The sequence below is a fragment of the Euprymna scolopes genome, chromosome 9 (assembly GCF_053919585.1).
Source record: "Euprymna scolopes isolate OS-2025 chromosome 9, ASM5391958v1, whole genome shotgun sequence".
Lineage (NCBI taxonomy): Eukaryota > Metazoa > Mollusca > Cephalopoda > Sepiida > Sepiolidae > Euprymna > Euprymna scolopes.
In genome coordinates this window covers 116,935,341-116,962,801 of record NC_136490.1, presented here as the reverse complement: position 1 = coordinate 116,962,801, position 27,461 = coordinate 116,935,341, and the positions used below count along the sequence as shown (strand labels likewise).

General features: G+C 33.3%; 1 protein-coding gene across 4 annotated transcripts in view; it reads right to left on the bottom strand.

Moving 5' to 3' along the window:
- The window catches only part of LOC145284817 (organic cation transporter protein-like), a 101,183-nt gene that overhangs the window by 27,286 nt on the left and 46,436 nt on the right, over window positions 1-27,461 (bottom strand). For 3 of the 4 annotated variants that reach the window (XM_080133780.1, XM_080133781.1, XM_080133782.1), the window contains exons 2-5: window positions 22,208-22,280; window positions 16,991-17,302; window positions 11,629-11,859; window positions 5,049-5,245 (exon numbers count right to left, since the gene is read on the bottom strand). In XM_080133780.1, coding sequence (XP_079989906.1) covers window positions 5,049-5,245; window positions 11,629-11,859; window positions 16,991-17,302; window positions 22,208-22,280 — 813 coding nt within the window. Of the gene's footprint in view, window positions 1-5,048; window positions 5,246-11,628; window positions 11,860-16,990; window positions 17,303-22,207; window positions 22,281-23,782; window positions 23,841-27,461 lie in introns of those variants that run through there. The other variant, XM_080133779.1, reaches the window with a different exon arrangement.

Genomic DNA, 27,461 nt, shown 5'->3' with positions numbered 1-27,461 from the left:
TGCCAAAACAGGTTCAAATGTCATTTAGTTGAATCTACTTAATGCCTATGGATTGGTGCCCAATGAAATCATACAATTATCACAACAAATATATTATCTGTATTATTCAGACTACTCTTCTCATCTCAATTTTATTCTCACAATGTTTCAGCCGATGTAATCTCCAACTCCAATCGGCATCTTGTCGCATTAGGCTTGTCAAAAGAGAGGCTTCCTAATGTGAGAGTTATCTTTAACTATTTGACTAATAAGCTGTACTGTTCCTATTTACAAGGCCTCCCCACGGGACAGAGTAAGACACCAGGGTCGTTTTTTAATGTGGAGAAAAGGAACAAAAATAAAAATTGTCTCAGTTGTGAAGGATTTCTCCTCCACTGACAGAACAAGAAATTGAAGTGTAGATCTGAAGAACAGATACTACACTTTGTTTATTTATTTGCTTCCCCACTGAGCAAATTAGGCAGGAGGCCGTTTTTAATGTGGAGATACGGGGAAGGGGGAGGGAAAGAGGGGATCCAGCTCCCGAGAGGAGGGAAGTGGGAGCTGGATTAGAAACTGTTGGTATGAAGGGTTGCCCCTTCAGTGATCAAGGTCAGATATGTGGGGGTAACCCCACATATGGTCTTTGCTAGTCATAGCTGGTCTTTGCTAGTCATAGCTTTGCAGTATCTGCCGGAACAGATACTACACTTTGATCTTTACCCGAAGGCCAAGATGTACTAGTAATTCTGGTTCTTATTTTGTAGGCAAATGTATGTATGAATCTTGTATTTCATTTCTTGCTAAAACTAATTATTCAAATATCAATACACATGCTTAAATAATTAACTTATTAAAAAAAAAAAAAAAAAAAAACATACACATATCTATCTATACTCCTATAAATTCGGTTTTCCTTTGTGTGTATCGATATTCATATTAAAAACCCTCTTTTCTATTTATTTACTGTATTTATTTGCTTCCCCACCAAAGCAAATTAGGCACAAGGCCGTTTTTAATGTGGGGTAAAAACCAGCTCCCCTAAAAGTAGGCAAAAAGGGGGCACTCTGGTTACCAAAAATAATAATTGTCCCAGTGTAGAGGGTTTCCCCTCCATTGACTGGTACAAATTATCTTAAGTGCAGCATCTGCAGAACAGATACTACACTTGGATCCCGGCCCGAAGGCCAAAGAACAACAGAAAAAAGGCAAGCCTCTTTTCTATTTATTTAAAAAGAAAATACAATTTTCTTATATCTTGGTTGTGGAATTGCATTCACTAGCAAACGATCAAGCTAATTTGCATATTCTTTTAAACATTAAATTAATTTAATTAATTCCCTATTAGTTGCTTCGGTTTTTTAATGGGATAACCATCTTTAGTTAACTACTAGCATGGGTGCCCGGCGTTGCCCGGGTGTTTTGAGGTGTACGCTGAGCAAAAAAAACAAAAATAAAAAAAACTGTCAATTTTTTAAGGTTTTACCCCAATTTGACTCCTTAACATTTATTGTTTTGGGTTCAAATCAAGTTATTAAGTTAGATCCATGTCCAAGGAACCTATATCTAAAATTTCAAGTGTTAAGACCTAAAATTGTTGGAGGAGTTGGTAGCGTTCTCAAAGATCAAATCATTGAATTTTGACCCTTTAACAGCCAAATTTCTGGCCGAAAACGGATCACATCAATTTTCCCAAAGCTCAGTGCCCTGTATATCAAATTTCGAGTCTGTAGACTAAAAATTGACAGAGTTATTCCGTAGGAAAATGTAGACAGACACATTCACTTTTATAGATAAATAGATTACCTGTAATTATATTCATGCAGATATTCTACATGATTTATACTTGCATAATATTTGCGAAAAAAGTTTACAGTAAACACAAAATTGTTTCCATATATATATTTATGTATACGTATATATTTTTGTTAAACAAAAATATCTATATATCTATAAAAGTGAACGTGTGTGTCTGTCTGTGTACATTTCCCTATGTAATAATGCTGTCAATTTTTAGTCTTCAGACTCGAAATTTGATATACAGGTTACTGAGATTTGGGAAAGTCTATGTGATCGGTTTTCAGCCAGAAATTTGGCTGTTAAGGGGTCAAAGTTCAATGATTTGACCTTTGAGAACTCTACCAAACTCCTTCGACAATTTTGGGTATAAACAATTGAAATTTTAGATATAGGTTCCTTGGACATGGATCTAACTTAACTTGATTTGAGCAAAAAAAAAAAAAAAAAAAAAAAAAAATGTTAAGGGGTCAAAGTTTAAAATTTTACTTCTGCGATCTCTACCAAATTACTCATACAATTTCTGGTCTAAACATTTGAAATTTTACATAAAGGGTATTCAAAGATTAAAATCGGTTTGGGTCGAAAATTTAAGGTTCCAAGAGATCAAAGTTCAAAAGATTTAATCTTTGCGGTGTCTAGCAAACTACTCACCAAATTTTGGGTCTAATCATTTAAAATTTACACATAACAGGTATTCAGACAGGTGGCAAGCATTTTCATCAGTTTTAGGGTGAAAATTTGGCTGACAAAATGTCAAAGTTGAAAGAGTTGACCTTTGCCGATTCTACAAAATTTCTCCGCCAATTTTGAGTGTAAAGACTTGAAAATTTTAGATGTAGGTAACTTGGACATGGGTAAAACTTTATATTTTGATTCGAGACCCAAATAATTAATGTTAAGGGGTCAAAATTGGCATCCAATTTATAAAAAATTTACCTCCGCGGTCGCTACGAAATTACTCAGACAATTTTGGGTCTAAATAGTTGAAATCTTACATAAAGTGTATTCACACGTAGGGAAAGTTATGAACAGTACATAGGGCCCGAGTAAAGCCGGGCTGAATTGCTAGTATATATATATATATATATATATTACACACACATACTCCTATAAATTCGTTTTTCTTTTGTGTGTATTGATATTCATATTAAAACCCCTTTTTCTATTTATTTAAGAAAATACAATTTTCTTATATATGGGTTTTGGAAATGCATTCACTAGCAAAAGATCTAGCTAATTTGCATATTCTTTTAAACATTCATTTTAATTAATTCGCTATTAGTTCTTTCGGTTTTCTTATAGGATGATCATCTAGAGTTAACCGTTATGTGTAATTATATTCATGCAGATATTCTACATGATTTATACTTGCATAATATTTGCGTAAAATCTTTACAGTAAAAAAAAAAAAAATAATTGTTTCATTATATATTTATATATATGCATATATTTTTGTTTAATCTATTAGTCTATCTATCTGTATATCTATAAAAGTGAACGTGTCTGTACATTTTCCTACGCAATAACTCTGGCAATTTTTAGTCTACAGACTTGAAATTTGATATACTACCAAACTCCTTTTTAGGTCTAAACACTTGAAATTTTAGATATAGGTTCCTTGGACATGGACCTAACTTAACTTGATTTGAGCCCAAAACAAGTGTTAAGAAGTCATAATAGGGGTCAAATTTAAAAAAATTGACCGTTTTTTTGTTTTGTTTTTTTTGCTCAGCATACACCTCCAAACACACGGGCAATCCCGGGCACCCATGCTAATATATCTATAAAAGTGAATGTGTGTGTGTACATTTCCCTACACAATAACTTTGTCAATTTTAAGTCAAAGACTCGAAATTTGATTTACAGGGTACTGAGATTTGGGAAAATCTGTAATTTGTTTTCAGCCAGAAATTTGGCTGTTAAGGGGTCACAATTCAACAATTTGACCTTTGAGAACTCTCCCACACTCCTTCGACAATTTTGGGTCTAAACACTTGAAATTTTAGATATAGGTTCCTTGGACATGGATCTAACTTAATAACTTGATTTGAGCCCCAAACAATAAATGTTAAGGGGTCAAATTTTAAAAAAGTTTGACATCTGCGGTTTCTACCAAATTACTCAGACACTTTCTGGTCTAAACATTTGAAATTTTACATAAAGGGTATGTATCGAAAATTTTTAGTTACCAATATATAAATGCATGTATGTATATTTGCATGTGTCTAAAAATTTTGACAGAGGCAACGGATTTTTACAAGATCAGTATCGTTTTGAAGTTCGACCTTTCAGACAACAAATATCGAAAAATTGGCTAAAAACATGAATATCTTCACCTTCAACTGGCCACTTTTCTACAGGGGAGGGGGGGGGTCGCTTTTTTTCGCCTATATCATCCTCTTTTTTCTATTGTCTAACCTTAATTAAAACCTACGTCACTTCCGGTTTGGCGGTGGTCGTAATGACAGACGTTTTTTTTTTCTTCGTTCTTTTCATCTTTCGCGGTACGGGTTCGAGCCTGCCTTTCTACCACTTTTTTTTTTTGCTTAACACACATCCAAACACCCGGACAACGCCGGGCTGAAATGCTAGTGTATATATATATATATTTCTTTTTCAAATTACAAACTCAATAAAGTTATGCCTAAACAAAAGTCTTGATTATTCAGATTACTATCAAACTCAGGAATCTGTACGGAATTTTGATTGTTGGTTGTTTTTGTTTTACGGCATATCAACCCCTTTCATGTTATTTAATGCGGAAGCCAGTGATTTTGAAGAAAAAATTTTTTCATAGAATATATTTGTTTTTTTTTTTTTTTTAGTCAGTTTCTATTTAACCCATAGTTGAGACCTTAACAAGTACTACCATTTTGGGCCAGAGTGGACCTGGGAGCAATGGCAATTAAAGGGTGACTCCACACTCCCCAAAGCCCGCAAGCTGGGGCCTTACCATCAGATATAGTTTAAGGTCATATCCAGGACCACAGAATTTTGAATGGAGCTATTTATTTACTCCACAAGGGTAACATGCTTTCGTACCGTCAGCCATGACTAGGTAGAAGCCCTAAGTAATTTGACAGAAAGATTCCCAGAGTTTGGCAAGATAGACCTGAAGAAGGTTGAAAGTTTCATTAATTGAAATGTTGCGCAAATATCGCTTAAGATGAGAACAGTAATCCAAGTAATATGAATTATCAATCCTCAAGAATTCAGAAACGCAAAAGAAATTAACATGAAAAGAAAAAAGAAAAAAAAAAGCTTCTTACCACCAAAGAAGAATAACAATCAAGTTTGGTAATGAGATAACAATTTGTAAAATCTTCCAGTCTTTGATTAAATATCCTGCAAGCGCAAGGATCATGATGCCTAAAGACCAAATCAAAGAGGCGCCGATGACAGGCAAGGTGCGATGTGTAGATGGCAATAATTCGCTTATCATGCAGTATGAGATCAAACTAATAGCCTGAAAAAGATAGAAAATGAACGACTGTTAGTCACATGTTATGTTTAGTGTTACAGCTTTGATGGATCGATAATAATAAAGGAACGTACTTACAGAAGTAAAGAATAGTATTTTACATAAAGACTGCTACTCATTCGGCAAAAGCATCTATCTCTCTCTCTCTCTCTCTATATATATATATATATATATATATATATATATCATTCAAATATGGTAGTGTTTGAATACATGGTTAAGTGGCAGTTTTAGTCATTTAGAACTGCTTTAAAGCCTCACTGCTCACTCATATTTTGACCAAATTTCAAACAATTATTACAGTTTATAGATCACTTTCTCAGCTTTATTGTGAAAAAATAAAATTCAGTTTTCATTCAGTAAAACAAAAGTTATGAATTTACTGATGTTCAAAATTGTAAAAAAAAAAAAAACCTAAGGAGGGGGAGCAACGTTTTTTATGACTGGTTTCCATAGCAACCATGTTGCTACCATAAAGAGAAGTAACAAGTGAGAATGAAAGGTAGATAATTGATGGGGGGGGGGTATCGAAAGCAGACAAATGTCGTACATTGTTACTACATATGTTTATTTCATGTTTATGGAGGAAAAAAAAAAATAAATAAAAAATAAGACTGAAATTAAACAAAAAAAAAAAAACAAGTGAATGTACTAGAAGCCTGGAAAAATCACGGATTAGATATGAATATCTATGAGCATGGAAAGTAATATGGTTAAGCTTAAACATGGAAAAATAAAGGACTAGTTGTTAAAACTGGAAAAGAAAAGGACAAGATATTCTAGTAAAAAATATAAATTTATAACTTAAAATATTGCAGCATTAAGAATTTTTTTTAAAATTCAATTTATAACATTATATAATCAATTCTTAATGCTGCAATATTTTAAGTTATAAATTTATATTTTTTACTAGAATATCTTGTTTTCTTTTCCAGTTTTAACAACTAGTCTTTTCCTTTTCCATGTTTAAGGTTAGCCATATTACTTTTCTTGCTCGCATTTTTCTATTGTAATTTATATATATATATATATATATATGAGTCTAAAGAAACTTTGAATAAAAAAATGCAAAAATAAAGAATGCAGTTTAGATTTCCGGAAGGAAAAAAAATATTGATTTGAACCTATCGCAGACTTAGCACCTACATAATTCGATTTCTAAAAAGAAAATTGACCAAAGAAAATTCATTTATATATGGATGGAAAAAAAAAAAAAAAAAAAAAAAAGCCTTAACTAAAATTGTTAAATAGAAATAGACTTAGCACTTGCATAAGCCGATTTTGCAAAAGTCTTCAATTTTAAAACAGAATTTAACTACATAAGGATGAAAAGAGAAAACCTTAACTAAAATTTTGTAAATAGAAAATGGGAATCATCACACACACACACACACACATTAGAGAGAGAGCGACAGATGGGTCTAGAAGCATCCATATAATCACAAAATATGGTAGACTCCTGACAATAGAAGAAAATAATTCATTAGCAAAAGTATAGGAAGTGAGATGAGCAAAAGGATGATGGGGGTGTGCACCAAGATATTTTATTTATTTTTTTTTTTTTAACTCAAGACAGGAAGATGCCTCATGATCAGTGGTCAGTTTCTTAATAGTCATTTGAGAGTGGCTGATAGGGCAAGCATGGAAATAGTCAGTCTCTATTAATCAAGTGTGGTGGTAACAAAGACAAAAGACCGAATATAGGAGTTTCAAGTTTTAATCAATAAATTTAGGAGTCGGAGTTAGTTTAGAATAGTTTCTAGTTTGGGACAGTTGACGATAGCCGGCAGCTTGAAAGTCCCCCAGAGAGAGGGAGATTGGAGTCAAAGTTGGGCTAGAACAGATAGAGCTTTGGTAAATGAGGAGATAAACTGAGCAACCGACCAACAAACATGCCTCGACAGACAGCTATCAACAGACAATGTTTGGAAGTCTGATTTATATACAACTAGCAGGGGTACTTGGCGTTGCCCGGGTGTTTGAGGGTGTGTATGTAGGGGAGGGTGACCCTGTTTTAATATTATTAAAAAAAAAAAATTTAAAAAAAATAAAAAAAAAGATGTTAAGAAAAATTAGAAAAACCAATACAAAGCAAAACAGCGATCAAACGTTAAAGAAAGGTGTAAAAGAGGAAAAAAAGTTTAGGTAGGAAGACAGGCTCGAACCCGAGACATCGAGGCTAAGGTGGAAAAAAAATGCCCGACACGTTACCCCTACTTAACGGATAAAATTAAACCTTTAAAAACACTTGCAGGTGGTTGAAACTAATGCGAACGTTTTATAGGTCAAACATGACGTCATTGTCATAGTAGCAGGAGCAGAGAAAATGAAGGAACAATTTTTTTCAGCACCCCTCCCTGTACAAAACTGATAATTTTAGGGTGAAGGAATTAATGTTTTTGGCCAATATTTTGATATTTGTCGGGCGAAGGTTGAAATTTTAAAATGATACCTATCTGGCAAAATCTGTGACCTATGTCGAAAGTTTTTGTGAGACATACAAACACACATACAAACATACACACATTTTCGCTTTTATATATATATAGACTAGCGGGAGGGGGGGGTACCCGGCGTTGCCCGGGTGTTTGAAGGTGTGTGCTTGGGCGGAGGTGAGGGGGAAGATGTTAATCAAAGCATAAGAATAAGCAAAGTAAAAAAAACTAACGTAAGGCAAACGAATGATAAAGAAAACGCGAAACAGAAATCCCACCCCCCCAAAAAAAACACGTGAAAAATGGCTTAAATAACCTTGCTTCAGGGGGTACCCGGTGTTGCCCAGGTGTTTTTGGGTATGTGTGGTCAGGCAGGGTTGGGGGGGGGGTTAATGAAACCTAAAAATAAGCAAAGTAAAAAAAACAGAAAAACGAACGTTAAAAAATCTGAAAAATACGTGAAAAAGGGGTTAAATAACCCTGCTTCAATACTAAAATTTAAAAAAGACATCTTACACCACGATTCGAACCCAAAACCTTTAGATAATGAGACCGCGCTCTAAGAGCTAAGACGACGTCCACGAAATTCTGTCGCTTTTTTAAATCTTTAAACGAAATCAGGTTACGACGTCATTTGCACATGCGTAGAACCGAACTCGTCATGAGAGGAGGAACAGATGAATTGATAAGTGTGTTAAGTTGACGTTTATAAACCGAAATTAGCAGGTGCGACAAGTTCAAGTTGCGGAAGCCAGTTTCTATTTTCCCCGCTATGCCGCAATCAAACAATAAAAAAAAAAAACTAACATAAGGCAAACGAACACATGAAAAATGGCTTAAATAAGCCTGTTTCGATATTAAAAAATCGGTGGGTACCCAGGTGTTTTTGGGTGTCGCTAAGAATAACCGAAGTAAAAAATAAAAAAAATAAAAAAAAAAAAAAAAAAAGCTGAAAAACGAATGTTACATGAAAAATAGCTTAAATAACACTGGTTCAATATTTAAATTAAAAAAAAAAAAAAAAATCTCACCACACAATTTGAACCCAAAACATTTAGATAATGAACCAAAGCCTTAACCAACTGAGCTAATGCGATGTACATGAAATTTGTTCAGTTTTTCAACTATTTAAAGTAAATCAGGTCACGACATTATCTGACGCATGCGTAGAATCGGTCATTGTCAGGAGAGGACCGTTTTTGTTGACCCTCCTCCCTGTCGAAAATTGTCGATTTCGGGGTGTAAAAGTTAACGTATTTGGCCAATTTTTCGAGCAAAGGATGGAGCTTCGATGTAATACCGAGTTTGTGAATTTTTGTCGCGTCTGTCGAAAGTTTTTAGCAGACATCCAAACATTTTCGCTTTTATATATATATAGATAAATACACAGAATTTTTCTTGTATTTTTCTGACTGCAACCTTTAAGATTTACTGACAATCAAACTATTTTAGATCTAAAATATATAAAGAAACGAATACAAAACAAAAAATTATTAAAATATATTAGTGAACATTTATCAAATGTTTTTTTTATCCATTATTTATTAATAATAATAAAAGAGAATGAATCTTTTCTCTTCAAAGTTAACAACTCAAATACATATAGTCGTTTTAATTTGAAAAGCTGAAACAATTTATTTTAAGTATATTGTTCGGTCAGCAAAAAGGAAACATTAAAAATGTCAGAACATTTTTAATCACTTTTAATTTTAATGAGTTTTTAAAATGATTCAAGAACTTCTGACATCAATAAGGACATTAAATGGAAGGTGTTAATAGGAGTCCAAATCTATAGGTTAGTTTGGTTCTTAGATCAACCATTTAACTGTGATGCCATGACAGACGACTTTACTAAATATATATATATATATATTAGATAGATAGATAGATAGATAGATAGGATGGAGGGAAACTGATATATATATAGATAGATATAAATTTTGCTTTATATATATATATATATATATATATATATATATATATAGAGAGAGAGAGAGAGAGAGAGAGAGAGAGAAAATTAACTCCACCTTCCTATAATTATTGCGTTATTTATCTGCAATTAAAATAATCTGTGTTTACATTATCTTTTAATATATAAACATTTGATATTTTTTTGTAATTAGACAATTTATCATGAAACAAAGTTTTATTGCTCGTTCCAATGTCCTTCACCCAAAAGAATAAAAAAAAAAAAAAAAAAAAAAAAAAAAAATTATATATATATATATATATATATATATATATATATTTAATAATTACGTAGAAGATACTGCCAAAATGAATCTCAAGCTCAAGAAATGCCACATTATCTAACTAAGCTGCAGTCCCCGTTTCAAAATTACCTCACTATGCTATTTTCCAGGTACTTCCATAGAATTTGCTCCGATGAACTTACTGAACTTGTATCTCTTAGTATAAATACTCTTGACCAACTTGACTAGCAGCTAAATCCTAACTCCTTCACGATAGAGATACCCATACTAATTTAATAGCTTCTTTTTCTTGCACTGCTTCCAACGTGCTGAAATTTATATCTAATGGGAACAAACATCTTGCTACATATTTTCCCACTTAGAATGCTTCCTATAAATCTGGCTCCTAATCACAGTATCTTGTCATGCATCAGTGACAACATCTTGTTTCAGGTGAAGAAAGAAAAACAAAGAAAAAAGAAAATAGAAAAAAATGAATAAAAATAACTAAAAATAAGTAAAAATTAAATATAAGTAAAAATAAAAAAATAAACAAAAACTAAAAACAAATAAAAACTAAAAAGAAAGAAAAAATTAAAGAAAAAAAAATTCAAAATAAAAATAAAGATAAAAAGATAAAAATAAATAAAAGATGAAAAAGTTCAAATAAAAATAAATAAGAAAGAAAAGATGAGCATGCGTATTTACTGATCTAAGCGATTTCTGGTTTTGTAACTTGGTAGAAGTCAACAGCGTTATCTTATCTGAAGACCCTGACAAAAATGTAGTCCAACACATCAGAATACCCGGAAAATAATTCTTTTCATTGAAATTGGTTTATTTACAGAATTATATTTTTAATAAATATATTTATTTACAGAAATAATTAATAATGAAAGTAAAATATTTTTTTTTTTTATTTAAAAAAATAGTTTAAATAAATGGAAAAGAAAATGAATAAATATTTAACACATTCCAAAAATATGAATTAGTTTGTTTTTTAATATAATAAATTAAAATTAAATAAATAGAAAAATATAGCAGACCTGACATGCTACAACATCTATCACCAAATTCCCTTACTCTCTATTTGTGCCTAAATCTAAGTGAAAATTCCATGAGCAGAGTTTTTTTCCCCCTAGAACTGCTTGTCAGTGGAGCACAATACCATGTATTTTCTTCCCAGCTGCCTATGACATGGTTATTTTCAAGTCCAACATGAACAGGTTCTCGAAAAGCTATCATTTAAAATAAATTATCGAATTTCCATCATGGTATCTATTAACCTTTATCCGATAAGTGGTGACTATAAGATGAAAAAAAAGGGGGGGGGTCAGATTAAGTAACACTTAATTACTGTATATTTCGGCGTACAAGACGACTCTTAAAGTAAAAAAAAAAAAAAAAAATCATCTTTAAAAACCAATATTTCTTAAGATACCGGGTTGTTGCAATCTCTAACCTAGGATAAACAAACATGGTTTCGTGATTTAGCAGACGTCTTATACAACTGATATATGATAAATTTATTAAAATTTGCTCCAATTTAGTACCTCGTCTTGTCTGACGGTCACCTCATATGCCGAAATATACGGTACTTTCCAACGATTTTCAAAACAGAAAGTGTCGCTTGGATCCGTAGATATGCAAGATCACTAAAAAAAAAAGACTATAGATAATAGCCCAAAAGGTCTGATGTTAATTTCCCTATGCAATGCTTGTAAGTAACTGCTATACTTACCATGTTCAAAGCTCCGATGAAAAAACGCAAGGAGATAAAAAGCCAGATGAAATTGCTGAATGCTAGAGCAATACTAAGGATCGTTATACTGACAAGACAGATAAAGAGGACAGGACGTCGACCAAACTTGTCGCCCAGTGGCATCAGAAAAAGACATCCAAAAACACAGCCGATCATGTGGACAGTCGACGAGAGATCAACAAGATAACTACGATCACAGACCAAATCCCACTGAAAAAAAAAAAAAAAAAAAAAAAATGTATATATAATTATTCAAGGTTAATTTTTTTTCCAGAGGTGAAGCAATAAGTGAAGCCTGCTAAATACCAAAGTAAGGCAAGATATATTTTACATAAGCATTTATATGTTGCTACACATCCATGAACATGTTTCAGTCTCTAGTTACTTGTAACTGGCTAACAGCGTGCTCATGAATGTGTAGTGACATAAATGATAATATAAAACATAAGGCATGAATGAGGTATAGGTTGTTTAAACAGTTACATTAAATTTAGCTTAAATTTGCAGTTTTTGAAAAAATTACAAGTGCGGACTTTCTTTTTACCGGTTATATATATATATATATATATATATATTAGTGTTAGGAGGATTAATCGGAATCAGTAATCGGAAAAATCAAGACTTGTTAATATTGGAATCAGAAACATTTGAGTATTTTCCGAATGCAAAAAACAATTCATTTGTCTGTTTGTTTTAAAAGTTCAATTTCCTGTAATTGATAAAAAAAAAAAAAAAAAAAAAAAAAAATACTTGTTGATTTTAAACTAACAGTAAAACTAAAACCTATAGATCAATCACCATAAGTATATTTTTATGTTTTAATAAATACGAATTCTGTATGAATTGAAACATCGGGGCCTATAAAAAAAAATTTTTTTCAAGAAAAATCTTTATGATGTACGTACCTGTCACTGCACGAAGATGTCATTCTTAAAATCACGTAAATCGATCAAGTTTTTTTTTTTTTTTTTTTTATTTATTTAAGAAAAATCAAATTTTATGATGCATTTTATCGAAGGATTAATGCGCCATCTTAATTACAAATGGTCAGGAATGTAGGATTAACAAGGGCAGAAAAATCAACTTTGAAAAAAAATCTTTCCACCCTCAAAAAATCCTTTGAAATTACCACTTTTAGAGGTTTTCGAGGGGTGCTGAAAACGAAAATAACGTTTATGAACACAATTTAACGTAAGATGAGCACCCACACGTTGCCCCCCCCCCCCTCTCAAAAAAAATTCTGTTTATATTGGGAGGGGGTTGATTTTCTTAAAAAGAACAAAAAAAAAAAAAAAAAAAAAAGAAAACGCTAGATCAATTTACGTGATTTTTAGAATATGAAATCTTTTTACAGTGACAGGTACGTACATCATAAAGACTTCTTTAAAAAAATTTTTTTTATAGGCCCAAATGTTGACAAGCACCAAATATTATAGTGAAGCATATTTTATGACCGAGCAAAGTTGGGCTGCCTGCTAGTAGAACTCCAGTAGACTGCTTGATCACGAAAAATTACAAAAAATAAGAGCATAATATCTATTTATATAAGTCTTAAAGAAGATCAAAATAATATCAGTCTTCGTCAGCAGTTAATTCATTCACTTCAACATTTATTACTTTACAAGAAGCAACGATGATCAAATTTGGAGACATAAAATGGGGGGGGGAGGTCAACTACATTTACAAAAACCAGTTAAATTGATTCAGTTCAGTTTCATAATATTTTACTAACCCTTTTCGCCAAGTTAATTTGTACCTCGATGAAGGAGGTTATGTTTTTAAGTGCTGATGACATCACACTCTATAACAGGCATGACAGGAAAACAAATGAACACATAACTAAAGAAATGGCAAAAACATTAGAGGATGACCTCCAATCTGTAGTGAAATGGGGACATAAATGGATGGTCACATTCAATGCTGCCAAGACTAAACTGGTTTCCTTCAATAATTACAAGAAACCTTCTCTGCCACCAATAGCAATGGCCAGTGACCCCCTGTCTGAGAGTACATCTTTCAAACTGCTTGGCCTAACGTTCACAGGAAACGAGTTGGAACAATTATATTGAAAACATTGCCAGGCCGCTGTGAAAAAGGTAGGCTCTCTCTACCGTGTTAGAAAACTACTGACACCTGAAAGTATCCTGCACCTCTATAAGGCCACCATTCGCCCATGTATGGAGTATTGTTGTCACATTTGGGCTGGTGCATCTGCTGCTAGTCTCTCGCTCCTAGACAAGGTTCAAAAGAGTCGTCAATCTGATAGGCCCTTAACTGGTATCTAAGCTTCAGCCTCTGTCCCATCGACGAAATGTTGCATCCCTCTGCCTGTTCTACAAGTATTTTAATGGTGAATGCTCTGACGAACTGCAGACACTTGTGCCCCCACGACGTAGACACCCTCGACAAACCCGATAGGCAGCTAAATCCCACCCCCACACAGTAGAGATCTCTAGATGTAAAAGATCTTTCTACTCCAGTAGTTTCTTTCCCAGAACCGCTAGACTCTGGAATTCCATTCCAGGTCCCTGCTTCCCGAACTGTACTGACATGCAGATGTTCAAGTGTAACGTGAACCGACATCTTGCTGCCCAAATCCCAACATAGTGCCCCAGCGGTTGCTGCCCCTGATAGTAGCCTCCTACACCAAAGTGGCAATGTGCCTTGTTTGGGGTGAAAATGTAATAAAAAAAAAAGTTTGTTGGTTTCCCCACAATGTTTGAACGATTGCATATTGCCTAGTGTTCACATTGCTTGACCAATCATCACCAAACTTGGTCAAAATATCATGATCCAACTTATAACTTATGTTTTGGGATATTTAAGTCAAAGGTCAAGGTCAAAGAAAAGGTAAATGTCATACTTTTAGTAATAACCCTGGTTTTGTTCATTATAGAGATTCACTACTTGATGCATATTGTAGACAATGAAGTCCCACATTTCTTTTGATATTGATAATGAAAAGTTATGTCATAGACGAAATTCTGATTGAATGGAGAATTCTGATGCTCTTTGATAACAGACTATGCAAAATTTGATAATCCAAAATTTGATGCTCTTTAATAATAGACAATGCAAAATTTCAGCTTAATCAGAAAAGTTCTTGAGTTATCAATGTTTCCATAGCATAATTTTTTCACACAGTATGGAGAAGTAAAAACGAGATGAGACTTTGGCCCATTTTTATATTGTCAGATGAGGTATGTAATCTCTTATGCTCCTGTTTATTATTATTATTATCCTATTACATAATCAAAGGAAAGAGGAACACAGAAACTTCTACAACTATATCTTCACCATAATAACTAGCACTGCCATTACCCATAGAGCTGACTACCTACAATGTGTCAATGAGACTAGAGTTGTTTTCTGTCAAAAAGCAAAAATAGATCATCCAGTGTGTTAGAATTGCCCACAGAACATTAGTTTGTTAGTGTCACAGAACATTACAGTTTATTAGTGTCACATAACATTACAAATAGAACACTTCCTCTCACATATCACAATTGATATCAATTCAATCTATCCTTTTTTAAACATGGGTTTGTATTAAATATATACAAATATTATTCATCCTATCAACTTTCCCAACCAATCAGCTTCATCCTATCAACTTTCCCAACCAATCAGCTTCATCCTATCAACTTTCCCAACCAATCAGCTTCATTCTTATTAGCTAACAAACATGTCAAATGAATTCTCATGGTGATCTCCAGAATGTTGGCCTTGAGTCTCTTGAAGTAAAAAACTTCAAGTTTTTCTCCATACATTATGGCAATGGAAACAGGAACTTTAAACATCGCATTTTTTTTTTTTTTTTTTTTTTTACAATTGTAATGTTCATAATATCAAACTAGACAAACACAACATGGCTGATCATAACAATGTTAAGCAAGAACAAAGTCGATAGACTTTTATCTGGATAATTTATAACTTATGCTCTTCTCTTGACGGGTTACAGTTAGGGTTAGTCCCTTGATGGGTCGTTCAGAATAAAATAACGAGATGCACATTGTGGGATTCTTTAAGTGCAAAAGATCAATCAGTTGAAAATGCTACTATGCTAAGAAACTTTGGAAAAATATATTACACGACTTAAGTTATGAAATGTCTTCAATCTATGAAGTTTCCAATAGGGGAGGCATGTCAAACATATGGTTCATGTGCTACATATGGCCCTTTGCAAGTGCAGTTGTGGTCTGTAATTTTGTTATTTAATGGCTAATAGTGCAGTTTTTATAATTTAAACTGAACAAATGTGCGTCATTAATTAAAAACTGTGCTCTTTATTCAGAAAGTTTCTTTATACTTTGAATAATAATTTATTAAAAGGACTTTAATTAGTTGTGTGCGGCCCTAGTGACAATAAATTGACTCATATGACCCTCATGAGATATTATATAATATATGATATTATATATAGATATTATGAGATATTATATAATATATGATATTATATATAGATTATATATATGATATTATATATAGATATATATATATGATATTATATATAGATATTATATATATGATATTATATATAGATATATATATATATGATATTATATATAGATATATATATATATGATATTATATATAGATATATATATATATGATATTATATATAGATATATATATATATGATATTATATATAGATATTATATATATATGAGATATAAAATATATACATCTTTATGTCTTTAGTTAAAAAAATTTGTTAAATGTTTTAGAGTTTATAAATTGGAGGATCAAGTTTTTTCAGGAACCTCTTAAGAAAAAAAAAAAAATAATAATAAAAACATAAGAATGTTGTAGTTTGCTCAAATCATTGTCATAGTATGAAAGGTGTTGTGTTTAAAGGCTATATCAATGTGGTTCGTGGAAAACACCATAGATACAAGTTAGTATATTAAAATAATGACAATATTAGAATGAATTTTCAATAATTTTCAATTATATTATGTTTATTTACCAACAATGTTTTGTATAGGTTGGTAGATGTTGATATCCCTAATTTTCGAGAGTAATCACAGACGTTTTATTTTCTCTCTTGAGGAAGAGATTCTACTCTCTAAAATTAGGGACATCAATACCATCCTGTATGACACATTATGTTGGTAAATAAACATAATGTAATTGAAAATTATTAAAAATTCCTTCTAATAGTCATTATTCTTTTATACACTAACTCATGTCCATGGTCTTTCCCACAAATTACATTGACATAGTCTTCAAACAACTCCTTTCATAATAAATAAGTTTGTAACTCCCTTAGTAAAAAAAAATAAAAAAGTATTTTCTGAATAAAAAAAAATAAAATAAAATAAAAAAATGCATGCTTACTTCTGTGACAATGGAGGTAAACGATTTGTTATAATTCCATGGTCCTGGGCAGGGAACAGTTACATTTTTGCTATTGTGAATGCCATGCATGTAACACTGAGGATCTGTTTCCTGAACAAAAGTTGTTGTTGAGTTGTCATCGTGAAAAGTGGCATTACAAACATGGCCAGGGTCTCTGCCAATTAGTATAATGCCGAGGACCGGGAAGACACCTCGGAATATAACAAAACAAAGCAGGCAGTAGATGACTCTCTGATATTGGTCGAAAGTCCCAATCAAATTTAAGATTTCATCAATTTGAAGTTGGCTAATCTGTTGGGTAAAAGAAAAACATCATCATAATTTTAAGGTCCATTTTACATGCTAGCATATATTAGACAGCTTTAAGAAATTGACTTCTAAACTAACCTAACTTTAGCCAGGTCTTTATCCCTCTTTCTCTAAATTACATTTTTATTATCTCCTTCCACGTTTTCCTTTTCTAAACTAAGCCTGCTACCTTAACTGTTCCACATCATGGTTGTTTTTTTTTTTTGTTTTTTTTTAAGGGCATTTCAACCCTTTTCAGGTTATTTAATACCAAATCCAGTAATTTGGGAAAAAGATTTTATGCTTAAAGTTACTTATATTTTCAAATATTTATTCATTTAGTCAACATTTTCTGCAGCTTTTTGGCAAATATAACCAAACTAGCATGGCTATCCAGTGTTGCTTGGATGAAAAGATTAACATATTTCTATTAAACCTTCTAGCGCTATTCATCCTTCTGTCTTTCTCCCTTTCTCTTCCCTTGTTTTACACTAACTCTCCAATCTTCCCTTTCTTTTCCTCCCAGCCCATTCCTCACTAGCTGGACACACACACACACACAACTCCCCTATATTTAACATATATGAGTCTGCATCTTCTTTACAAATTAGTACATAAGACTAAAAAACCGATTCACCCTTATGGAAACTAGCTTAGTTAACCCCCAAAGAATGAATAATTTCTTAATTTTAGATATTATTTATCCAGGGCAATAACAACTTTGTCAGTTGTTGTTTTATCGTTTTTGACTTTTAGTCTGACATACAAACACATTTCATTTTTTTTTTTTTTTTTTTTTTTTTACAAAGGCATCACCACTTATCAAGGCAAAGAAACCACTCGAAGATAATGGTTAAAGAGTGTACAGTAGACAATTGGACAATAAAGTAATCATTAGTGATGGAAATTCAGTAAATTTGTTAACTTATATGGAACGGCTAATCAAAAACTTGTTTATGTTAGACCTGAAGACAACCATACTGAATGGAAGACAATTCCATAGGCGTGCAGTTCTAAGAAAGAAGCTTTGCTCATGGAATCTAGGTTTAGGCACAGATAAAGAGTGGGGGAAATTAGTGATAGTGTTTTCTGCTAGACGGGTGTTTCTTGTGAAAGTTTGGCAAGGGGGGACTACAGATTGGAGCTCAGTCAAGCACTTGCCATGAAAATAGCGATAAAGCAGAGACGAACTCCGCAACATCTCTTCTGGGAGAAAGATTACAGGGAAGAGAAAAGGACATCCCAACGAGGCTACAAAGTGTATTTTGAACTCTATCAAGGCAGGATAAATCCTTTCTAGCAGCTCCTGCCCAGATGTGGCAACAGTACTCCATCCTTGGACGTATCTGGCTCTTATATAGATAGCAGCAGTGAGATATCTACTGGATCGATAGAAGGATTCCACTATTTTTCCAGCAGCCTTGGCAACGGATTTAATGTATGTGTTCCATTTCAGATTAGGAGTAAAGGTCAATCCCAGAAGCTTGTCAAAACATGAGGCCTCCTCAAGACGAGAGCCATTCATTTCAATTGATGCCAGATGGGGATCAGAGCGTTGATGATGTAAAGATAAAAGCTTGGTTTTAGATGCATTAAAAGTAACAAGCCACCTCTTTCCCCATTGTACCACTTGCTCAAGATCAAAGGAGAGAGAATCGGAGAGAACTTGGTCATTTATGGTTTTAGATGTGCTACCATAGATAGTAGTGTCATCAGCATAAATGTCTACGAATGATGTAAGGTTGTGATTTGGAAGATCATTAATGTAGATCAGGGAGAGTGTTGGGCTCAAGATGGACCCTTGATGTACTTCAGCATTAATACTGTGAGCTCCTGATTTCTGCCCATCAACTACTAATCTTATAAACCTATTAGAGAGAAATAATTTAATAATTGAGAAGACATTTCCAGCTATACCGTAGCTGGAGATCTTGTGAAGTAAACCTTTATGCCATACTCTATCAAAGGCCTTTGATATGTCAAGAGCAATTGCCCTAGAAAGGTAGCCTCTGCCAAGAGATTCGCTAATCCTACGAGATATAACTGTAAGCATATCTGTTGTAGATCTAGCAGAACGGAAACCATATTGCGTGTCACTAAGAAGGTTATTTTTGCTGAGATGGTTGATTACTTCTCTATTTAACAGATTCCAGTAACTTACTCATGATGCACAGAAGACTTATTGGCCTGTACTGAGAGGGAGATGAGTGATCACCTGAATTCTTAAATACAGGGCATACTGATGAGATTTTCCAGGGTGATGGGAAGCAATTCTCCTTAAGACAACGTTTAAACAGTTTTGTAAGTATGGGCGCTAGTTCTGGTTGAAGTTTTTTTGAGTACTATAATTGGAATACCGTCAGGGTTAATAAGATAATTCACCTTAAGAATTAGTCGAGATCATGTTTCTGAATTTGAGAGGAGGGTTGATTATTCGCATTATTTGGATTCTTCGGACTACTTTTCTCATCTTAAGTGTTATTTTCACGACGTTTCATTCGATGTAACCTCTGATCTTCCCGAGGTGTATCTTGTCAAACTTGAGAATCTTTCTGTCAAACTCAGAAATCTATCGGCATGGAATTTTGAATGAAACCCTTTATATAATCCAAGGAGGTAGAATCAGTCATGACTGGGTAGATGTTCAAAGTAATTCATTATTTGTATTTTTGAGTGCCACCTGCACCGAAGATTGAACCTTCAACAGAGTAACTTTTACAATTGAATTTTGACCACTATGCCAAAGATCCTTGCACAATAACCCATGGTGTAGCGGTTAAAGGACTTCTGCCTAGTCATGGCTGATGGAACAAAATCATGCTTACTACGCAGTAGATTAAATAAAGGGTTCCATTCAAAATTCTATGCAGAATGCCCCGAGTTTGACAAGATACTCCTGAACGAACCAAAGGTTACATCGACAGAAACGTCATGAAAATAACACTCAAGATGAGAACAGTAGTCTGAAAAATTCAAATAATATGAATGAAATTATCATGTCTGAAAATTTGCAGTTTAGTGTAGCTGAAAAAGGAGAAAGAAAAAAACATGAGAAAACCTTCAGTGATTTGGGAGTCGCATTAATTTGATTGAGATGTTGGCTATTATTTCTGTGTAATTAAATAATAACAATCCCATTGGAGTCATAGTGTAAATGGTTTTCCAACAGTTTCAAACTAGTTTCATGATTCTAGCACTAGTGGTGGTTTGGTTTAGTGGGTTTTTTTTTTTGTTTTTTGTTTTTTTATTACTGCATATCAGCCATTTTCGGATTATTTAATGCTGAATCCAGTAATTTTGGTAAAAAATGTTATGCTTAAAGTTTTTTATATTCACGTACTTATTCGTTATTTAGATTGGTTATTTTGGTTTACTAGTTATATCAACTATTTTCAGGTTATTTAACCCTTTATAACCTGGTTGAACTAATTTGTTTAGTCTTAAATAAATTAATATAATGGCATAAAGAGGGAATGGATTCAAACACGCCTTGTACGTATTAGTTCCGTATCTGGGTAGATGCCAAATACCTTCAGATTGCAACTGTCTATTGCTTGCATTCAGTATACCGCAATCTAAAATTAACAATAAATATTTTCTTAATCATCTACATCATCATTCCGGTCATAAAGGGTTAATGCCGAATTCAGTAACTTTTTCAAAAGTTTTTATGCTTCAAGTTCTTTATATCTTCAAATATTTAATCATATTTGATTTGGTTGTTTTGTAGATGAAAATTTTTTTTTTTTTTACTTTGCAGAACATGATTGAGTTTTACAAAGAAAAAGGAAAATAAAAAAAAACATGTTTGGTGCATTTTAGGTCAGGAAGCCAGTATCTTCAGACAACTTGGTCTGGTAGCACTAGAAATACTTAAAGTGATACATCCAACTAGCAGGTAGTCTGTAAGCTGATTATGATAATTTCATATTAATTATTTGATCGGTATGGAGTTAGCTTTAAAGATCCCTAATCCTGCAGATCTCCTTTGTTCTTTAAAAGTTGCATCGATAGGCCACATAATATATACACTATATGCTTTCATAGGGGCCATCCAAATAGCTGTTAGCTTCAGTTTTTATTTATCCCTCTTCAAAGTTCACTTGAAAGATACTGCTTAAAAGAGAGTTAACTGTCGATCATTTAGGAAGCAAGTCACCATAAGATGGCCTTCATAAAGTGATTGTTACTAATACATCACTTTAATAATCTTGTCAATGTGTCATTGGCTTTAGAATGATTAAAACAAAATTTATTTACAATTTAAACTCTTATTTATATAGTACTAGCCTGGGTGCCTGCCGTTGTCCGGGTGTTTGGAGGTGTATGTTGAGCAGAAAAAAAAAAAAAAAGTTGTAGTAGGCAGGCAGGTTTGAACCCATGACGCAAAGATGGAAAAGAAAGTGGAGGTGTGCATAAGGGTATTGGTTGAGCAAAAAAGTGGTAGTAGGTAGGCAGGTTTGAACCTGTACCACAAAGGAGGAAAAGAAAGTGAAAAAAAAAAAAAAAAAAGTGACGCATTAGCTGCTGCAATCATCACCAAACCGGAAGTAACAAGTAAGGCTAGATAATCGAAAAGAGGCAATGACTTTTGAAAATATCGGCGAGAAAAGCGACCCCTCCCTGTAGAAAAATAGCCAGTTGAGGGTGAAGGAATTAATGTTTTGGGGCAAATTTTCGATATTTGTCATCCAAAGGGACGAGCTTCAAAATGATACCGATCATGAAAATCCATCGCCTCTGTAGAAAGTTTTGTGAGACATACAAACATACATTTAAAGAGACGTGGGAGATTTATATTTTAGATAAAGGTTACATAAGTTTAGACAAAAAATAAATTTAGGAGGAACAAATCTGAGTAAACTCAAAAAGATCAAGAAAACAAAACAAGGAAAAAGAAAAAATTACCTTTTTTATTGTCACATCCATGTTCTGATAAGAGTGATTTTCTTCTTCATAAGATTTATTTTGGTGCTCATGTCTGTTATTAAAAAAGAAAAAAAAAATTATATACATATATACACCCACAAATAAACCTTTCTCAACCATTGTTAAAAACGTGGTTTTATTATTTATGTACAGCGTGGAACGATAAAATTGTCGCCCTAAAGAAAACAACAATACAGCTTTATTTTAAAACTTTTATCGAAAAAAATCAATTCAGGTAAATTGATTATGTAGTAGAGCTGACATCTATTCAATGTAGCCACCTTCAGCCTCAATCACCACCTTGATACTGGTCCAGAATTGGAAGCATGCCTTTTCCACATGTGCTGGCAGGAGCTCAGCAAATACTTGGTGGATAGCAGCAATCAGGCTGGCTTTGTTGTTGTGGGAGGTCAAGTTGGTGATGTTCTCGACATATGACCAAACGAAATAGTGCAACGGGTTCAGGCCAGGGGAGGAGAGGGGCAGTGAGAGAAGGGTACAAAGTCGTAGCACTTCTTTTGAAGACTTGTGGGCCGGCACAGTCTTGCTGCTACACCCAGGGTTTGCCAGCAGCCACCAGATTGCACCAGGGGATCGCCACACTCTTTCAAGCCAACTTCAAAAGGTGTGAGGTTGCATGATATGACCCTCACTTGAAACCACACCAAAGACCATAACCATGGCCAAAAACTTTGTTTTCATCACCCTGGGCACGTCCCTGTTATTTGTGACAATTCAGTGATGCACTTTGAGTTTGCTGATTATGGTCCTGTTGTCATAACGTAGATTGGTAGAGAAGATGAGTTGTACAGCAGCTCATCTCCAATCTTGCTCGTTGAACATTGTGTCATTTTCAGACATGATAGAAGGCTCCTATCGCTCTTGGTGTTTGTACACAAGCAGATGGTTTGCAAAAATGGTTTTCATCAAAAGGAAATGGAATCATGTCTTTTCTAGGGCGATAATTTTATTGTTGCACCCTGTACGACAAATTTAAGGCACAAATAATGTACAAGATATGACAATGCTGATTCTCTATTCATGTGATATTAAGGCAAGACAAACTTGGGCAAGACAAACTTGGGCAAGACAAATTAAAGTGTGACAAATTAAAGTGTGACAAATTTAGGCACGACAAATTTAGGCACGACAATGACTCCTGCTTTTTTTTTTTTTTTCAACTAAAAATTTTTGCAAAAAATACGTTTTCTCTTGTTTTTTTTAAACTTACAGAAAACATTAAAAAAATGTCAAACATAAAATGAGAAAAACATGTTAATACTTGTTCCTTTTTAAAAAAAAAAAAGTAAATACATCAGCAAATTATTTAATTCGCCTAAATCCTTACCCGTCAGCGAGAGGGGAAAAAAAGGGCTTGTTTAACTTTTACTAATATTTTTAACAGTAGAAAAACAGCATGGAAGTCCATCTAAATTAAAATTGGTTGCTTTTTGTGATTCTTGACATACGAATCCCATGTTGCTCAAATGGTGTGCCTAAATATCATATGAATAGTGAATCAGTACAAACAGTTGTTGTGCCTTGCACACTTACATTTTTATGTTGGAAAATCTGCACTTGTCTTTCATAGGTATTGTCAGTGGAAGAGTGATGTAACAAATGAATTAACAATAAACCAAGAATCATTTTTATTAATAGTTATATATATATATATATATATATATATATATATATATATATACAGTGGGTGGGTGGGTGGGTGGTTGGGCGAGTGTAGATAGAAGGCAATAAAATCAATATTGCCTTCTTATTTCCATCCCACCTACCTTTTATATAGACATTTAATTTTACAACCAGACATGGAAAATTTAAATCAGAGAAGAAAGTTCAAATTCGACTAAACCTTCGAAAATGTCTAAAGTTTTCGTTTTTATTTTCAAACCTCTTGTAAGATTTGCTGATGCTGCCTGAATGACCGAGAGAAAAAAAAAAAAAAGAAAAAAAAAATCACAACAAAATAATAACTATAAATTAATAAAGGCCAACAGCACAATATAAAGGAATTTAAAAAAAAACAAAAAAAAAAAACACTATATTTGAATTTTAAGTTAATTATCAATCCTGTTTGACGGCAGTTTTTTCCAGTCAAAAGTGTTTTATTTTATTTTTGAACATTTTTTAGTTGGTTGGTTGGTTTGTTTATTTAACCAGCATATCGACCTTCATTGGGTCATTTAATGCTGACGATCGTTTTGGTTCATTTTTTTCCATATTGTTTATTTAGTACTTTTTTTGGGGGGGGGGGAGAATAAGTTTTATCTGCTTTAGTTGAAAGTTTTTTTTTTTTGTAAGGTCTTGATGTTATATTTTTTGGTATAGTTGTATCTCTCAGAAATGAGAGAATGTTGTCTGTGCAGGTGTTTTTAAAAATGTCTTTCATATTGTTGGTTTTTAGGTAACGATTTCTCGTGGTAGCGTAGGCTCCACATTCCACAAAGATATTTTTTATTGCGTAGGTCTTCCGGCATGTTAGGCATTGTGGTGGTTGCTCTTGCCTGAGTATGTAGGAGGAGTGAGTAAGGTTTGTGTGGCCAATGTGTGTTCTGGCTATAACCACTTGTTCTTTTCTTGATTTTTGTGGGGATGGTCCCCATTCTCCTAAGGTGGGTTTAATCGTGGCTACCGGTGGTCGTGGTTTAATCTGAAGAGCTTGCTATTTGTGTTATTATTCCAGCGCTGTTGCCATTTTGCATAGAACAGTTTATCGATTTTGTATTTTAAGTCTGTGTAAGGAATATTGAGGGGTTCAGGTTTTTTTTTTTTGGTTTTGTTTAACGGCATATCAACCCTTTGTGAGTTATTTAACGCCGAATCCAGTTATATTGGGAATAGTATTCGATGTTTTATCCAGTTATTTTAGCGTTCCATTTGTTGGATTGATGGGAGTAGCTTCTTTTTGGTTGAACAAGCATAGATTATTTTTATTTATTAGATTTTCAATTTTCTTTCCCTTTCTATCTGTTTCCTTGCATCCCCATAAGGTGTTGTGACTATTTAAGTCCTCTAGGAAAATAAAGGGTTTGGGTATTTGTGCTATTAAGTTCTCCAATTCATTTTCATCTATTTGTTCATGTGGAGGTATGTATAAAGAACAAATGCTTATCGGTTTGTGTAGAGTTGCTCTTATGGCAACCGCTTGCAAATTTGTTTTTTAATTCAATTTGGCTCTGGGGCATGTTATTTTTAATGAATACTGATACACCACCAGAGGCTCTAAGTCCTGTATTATGAATGTAGTTATATTGTTGATAGTGTTTTATATTCAAATTGTCCTCATTCTTAAGGAAGGTTTCTTGTAGACAAATAACCAAAGGATTAAATTTGGTTTGCAACAATAAAATTTCATTGTAATTTGCCTTCAATCCACAGCAATTCCATTGGATTATCTTGTAATTCATGAGGATTTTTTTTTCGTTTGAGGAATAACTTCAGTTTCCATATCTTCTAATTCAGTAAATCTATTTGTAGTAGTAGTGACTTCTGTTTGTGGTAATTTCTTTATATTATTTTGTTTTTTGGTAGATGTATCTTGTTTGTTTTTCAAGTGTTTTTTTTTTTCACCACAAGAAAGACGTATTGGTGACCTGTGTGGTCTTTCTTTAAACTGATTTTGTTTTTCCTTAGTTTCATCTTTTTCAGCATCTGCACGATGTACTGGTGATTTTTGTAGTCTTTCTTTTGATCGACTTTGTTTTCTTGGATGTTCTGATTTTGGCTGAGAATTTGCTTTATTGGTAACATGTGATTTAATGGGATGATTAATTTTTGATATGTTTGGTTTGATTTCATTTATAAATTTGGACCAGTCATTTGGTCCCAATTGTAACAATTTGTTTATTAGTATTTCGTATTTTGAGTCTTGGTTAGTGATGTTGATGATATGAGAGTACATCTTTTCCTTCATGTATCTATCTACTATTTTCCTGGCTTCGAGGAAGGAGATGTTTTTGGTATGTTTTATTGACACTACTTCCTTTTCTTTCTTCCAGATTCTGCATGCTCTAGCATAAGCAGGATGGTTTTCTCCACAATTTGCACATTTGCAATCAAGATTGCAGTCATTGGCAGTGTGGTCTGGACATTTCTTGCCACATCTGCTGCACACTGCTCGTCCCCTGCATGCATCCTCATGGTGCCCAAACTGGCATTTAAAGCACCGAAGTGGGTTTGGTATAACAGTTCAATTTTTTCAACGTTGAACCCAATTTTGATTTCTTTTGGGATAGTGGGTCTATCGAACTGCATAATGTAAGTGTTCATATGTATAGTCTGATTCTCTTTTTTATTGTAATTCTTTTAACGTTTATTACTCCTTGGTTTTTAAGTTCTTTTGTTATTTCTTCAGTAGTGCACATTGAGAGGTCTTTCGATTTTACTACACCTTTGGATGTATTCAGATTCTTGTGTGGATAAGTTTTGATATTTATGTTGTGGAAAGTTTTCATTCAGAGGAGAAAAGTTTTTGTCTTTCCACTCCCACCAGTTTTATTTTTAAAAGTTTTTACATTTTTGGGGGTAATATATGCCGATATAATTTTATGGATAATAAACGATGATAAGTCAGTTATTTTGCTTTCTTCGGTGGATTTCAATACAATAAATTTGGAGGATGTTTGATGTAGTTCATTATCTGAACTATCTGAGTCGACGTGTTGGCACTTGGAGTTTTTATACTTGGCCATATATATATATATATATATATATATATATATATATATATTTATTAATTTATTTTAATTCATTGTTTATGCTCCCCACCCACCTCGGAGTCCAATATTGGGGCATGTTAAAGGGGAAACCCATTCGCCTTGTCATACCAGGGCTACATAAACAATATACATGTCCCAAATGGGAGCCATGATCACCCATAATTCTTTAGTTACACAATCCAAGTCATTTGTGGTAACTTCGGGCACTATACAGCCATGTCATGACTTTAATCATTTGGCACATTTGATCCTAGCCACAGCCTTTTAACACATGGAAAAGAGGGGAAAATATGTATATAGTTTATAGTGGTACGGGGTAGAACTGTATTTGTTATGGTTTAGAGGAAATTGATAGAAAAGTAGATGTGTTAGGGCTTGACATAACTAGCCGATTGATCGGATCGGCCCCCTCCGATCGCCCATCTAGCCTTGTACAATGCTAAAGTGGAGTGTTGCAACTGATATTTTTAATTTCCCTAGATATCAGTTGCTCAGTCACCAGG